The 3,603-nt window shown below is 61.4% G+C and overlaps 1 protein-coding gene across 2 annotated transcripts in view; it reads right to left on the reverse strand.

Moving 5' to 3' along the window:
* IGSF9 (immunoglobulin superfamily, member 9) overlaps positions 1-1,756 on the reverse strand; it is a 14,820-nt gene extending 13,064 nt beyond the window's left edge. For both annotated transcript variants that reach the window (XM_004688368.2, XM_004688367.2), the window contains exons 1-2: positions 1,684-1,756; positions 1,292-1,480 (exon numbers count right to left, since the gene is read on the reverse strand). In XM_004688368.2, the coding sequence (XP_004688425.1) occupies positions 1,292-1,480; positions 1,684-1,741 (247 nt within the window). In that variant the 5' untranslated portion in view covers positions 1,742-1,756. The remainder of the gene's footprint in view (positions 1-1,291; positions 1,481-1,683) is intronic.
* Between the last annotated feature and the right edge of the window lie 1,847 nt (positions 1,757-3,603).

Genomic DNA, 3,603 nt, shown 5'->3' on the forward strand with positions numbered 1-3,603 from the left:
CTAGTGGCCCTCTGCCTTTCTCTGCCTGCTGGACCCAGACAGGCCAGAGGGTGGGGAGAAGGAGAAGCACACATCTTCTGTCCAGGACCCCTTCTCCCTACTCCTCCCCTCCTCTCCCCAGCCAGCCAGCCAGCCAGTCTGCCAGCTCAGTCCAGCCCAGCTCCTCCCAGGCCCGCAGGCAGAGCGGAGGGGGTTGGGCCAGAGCAGCCGCTTCCCTGCGCTTGTCCTAGATGGGGCCCCCTGTCATCTGTTCTCATGGGCTTGTGTAGACATAAATGCTCCCACCAGGCTGTCTGCCAACAACTGTCCCTAGTTTGAAAATAAACCTTCCCTCTGCGCACCTGCCCCAGCCTCCGCTCCAGCCTCCGGTCTGCTCAGCTTGCCCCAGGAGAGGGCTCAGCCAATCCTCAGGCTTCTCCCAGATTCAAACTAAAGGGTGGGCCCCCTCCCCCATCAAGGCCTCCCAGATGGCCTTTCCCAGGGGTTTTCCTTGGAAGGTGGGGCAGACCATCCTTGGGTCCTCCCACGTGGTCCAAGAGCCCTGCACGAAACCGCTAGGATCACAGCTCCATCTGGATCAGAAGGACTCTGAGCCTTTCCAGGGAGTAGCTGGGGTGCAGGGGAGGCCCCAGGGAGGCCCATGCACTATTTTAAGTCCACAGAGGAGCCACCTGGGGCGGCAACACAGCCCAACCCATCATTTGCTGATTTCTAGGCATGTGGCCTCCCCGGCCCCTGGCGTGCACAGGCTCGCCTGAGCTCAGAATCAGCCTGCACCGCACGGGAGAAGCACACAGATCCACCCACCCTGCAGCCCATCAGTCACTCCCCAGAAGCCCCCAAACTAGCATTAAAGATAGTGGGGCTGGGGGGTGAGCAGAGAGAGCCAGTGACTAGAAAAGGGCCAAGGGTGTGGGGGGTGGCAAGGGGCCCTCACGACCGTGTGTGGGGGCTTCAGGCTGAGATCTAAGAGGGGTATCAGAGAATGGGTAAAGCCAGGCACGTGGAAGGGGTTGCAGGGTGTCCTCCAGAGCAGACCACGTGGAGCTCCGAACACACAACTGAAGCATGCAGTGTGTTTGTGTACGTGTGTGCCTGTGCATGTGTGCGCGTGAAAATGCAGGAGCCTTGGGTGGATTAGCAGTGCTGGGAGCAAAGCCACACTTGCAGGCAGTGTTGAGAGGAGGCTGGGCAGGGGCTGGGTGGTCAGGAAGAGGCCTCCACCGCCCTCCCCTCCTCCAGCGGCCTTTGGGGTGATTCCTCCCTCCCTCCCACCGAGGATAAGTCTTACCCACGTAATCAGGGTCGATTCGGGGAGAGTAGAGACCGAACTGGATGAAGATGGGGAGCAGAAACCCAAAGCGCAGCCACTCGATGACATGCAGGGGGGGCCGGCCAGCGGGCGGCAGCAGGTCACAGCCCAGCACCGCGCTCTCCCCAGCCCGGCCCACCACGGAGACTACCTCAGGCTTCCCTCGACCTGCAGGGTGGGTGGCAGGAGAGCACAGTGGCAGTTAGGTGAGAGAGAGAGGAGAGTCCATCCACACTCTCTGCAGGGTCCCTGGGAGTTTGTGAAGTGAGCAGTCCTGCCCCCCACCCTCTCTTGCAGGGAACACAGGCAATGTCCCCTCCCCCCACCCCCTTCCCCAGAACAAGAGGGCTCCTGCACCCAGGTGTCCTCACCGTCAGCCCCCTGGCTGATGAGCAGGCTGAGAACGGCCAGACTAAGGCACCAAACCATAGCCCAGCCGCCAGCCGGCCAGCCCCTCCGTGCAGGGCCCAGGCGGAGGGGCCCGCGGCGCAAACAGCCAGCAGGCCCGGTCAGTCCTTCTGGCCAGTAGCAGGTTCAGTTCTCTCTTCAGGACAGCTAGGGCTCGGCTGGTGACCACCGACAGAGCCTCTCCCCGAGACTGGATCTAAATACAAAACGCAAGGCATGTGCACCCAGCCAGTTGGAAAACACGAAACCCAAGGTCTGAGAGAGGAAGGAGCGAAGGAGAGGAGCGGGAGAACAAGGGGCCCGGCACAGGGTCGGAGGCTGAAGGGCTGGGATGGAGGGACAGGAGGGGCGGGCATGCTGGGGTAGGGGAGACGGACAGGGGAGGCCACCATGGGGGCAGAAGAGGTGGGGAGATCTCAGGAAAGCCAAGGAACCCTGGGGCTACCTGGGTTACTGAGGGTCTCAGAAAACAGGCAAGACACAGGGAGTCCTATCTACTCAGAATTCTCAGGAAGTTTGGGAGAAAAGAGACGTGGTCTGGCCTCCTCACTCTCCTCGGTCCCCACTGCTATTAACCCAGACGAGCACCATCAACTCCACCCATGTTCTGTGACAAGCGAGGACTTGGGAGAGCCAGGGAGTCCTCCCCAGGGGCACCCAGTCCATCAAAGGCAAGCCTGGATTAGAACCCCCAGAAAGGACGCCCAAGCCCCCACCCCCATCAAGTCCCTCCACTCCCCAGGCTCTGTGAACCTGAAAGCCTGTCTTCCTCCCCTCGCTACTGGGGAGTGAGGGTGGGGGAGGCCACCCCTACCTGCAGGTAGGGGGCCAGGCAGCTTCCTCCAGGTCTGGGCAGGTCCTGAGCCTGCAGCTGGCTCCACCTCTCATGCTGCTGCCAACAGCTCTCCCTCCCCTGGCACCACAACCCAAGTGCAGCAGCAACTCCAGTTCCTCCCCTAGCTCCTACCAAATGGGGGGAGGGGGGGAGCAGCAGGTATGGGTGGGCAGGGCCTGCCAGGTTTAGCCTTCTCCAGCCCCAGGGGAGATCCCTAAGACCAGTCCTTCGAGTGTACAAGGCAGTGCCAGGGCACGGAGGGTAGGAATTCCTGACTGCCCCAGAGCTGGGGGGCAGTGGGTTGGGCGACAGGAGCGCTGCCTCAGGCCTGGTAAGTCCCAGTGGGCTCTGCCATGCAGCTTCACCCCACTCCTGGCCTCAGTGGTGGTGGCCCATGAGCAAACATCCTTTCTCCTGGCCCAGTCTCTCCTCTCCCTAACAGCACCGTGTCTAACTCCCTCCAAGTCTCCAGCAAACATCCCTCTGCTTCCCACCCGGACACGAGCGCAGCAGCCCCCAGCACCTCCCTGCAAAACCTTTCTGGGCGGAGAGGAGCAGAGGTCCCTCCTGGCTTAGCTTTCTGATAACCTTGGGAACCAGGTACCCCCGAATTATTTTGCTTTTCCTAAGATCACGCAACTCCTTCGCCTCTCACCTTGCCCTGCCCCCCTCCCGCCCCCCAGTATCCCTACTCCGCTTGTCCTGACTTCTGACTGCCCCATTCCCATTTCGCCGCACCTCATCTCCAGCTGCACCAGGTTTTCCGTGCCTCACGGAACTCCTGCCTCCTCAGCCCTGCCACTGCCTCTCCTCCCCGCAATTCCCCCTCCAATTTTTCTACCTCAGCCCACAATGCACTCTGCCACCCACCCCAATTCCCTTCTCTCTTATTTTCTCCGGACCCCTGGTACCCCTCCTTGCTTTGGGGAGGGATTCCAAAGATGCCCTCCCCAACCCCACCGCTAGTCCTCCAGTACCCCTTCAGTTCTCCCGGAACCCCCAGTCCACCAAGAATTCCACTTCACTCTCCAGGTCCTACCCCGCAAAG

Source organism: Condylura cristata, unplaced genomic scaffold (genome assembly GCF_000260355.1).
Source record: "Condylura cristata isolate star-nosed mole 26May11 unplaced genomic scaffold, ConCri1.0 scaffold00024, whole genome shotgun sequence".
Lineage (NCBI taxonomy): Eukaryota > Metazoa > Chordata > Mammalia > Eulipotyphla > Talpidae > Condylura > Condylura cristata.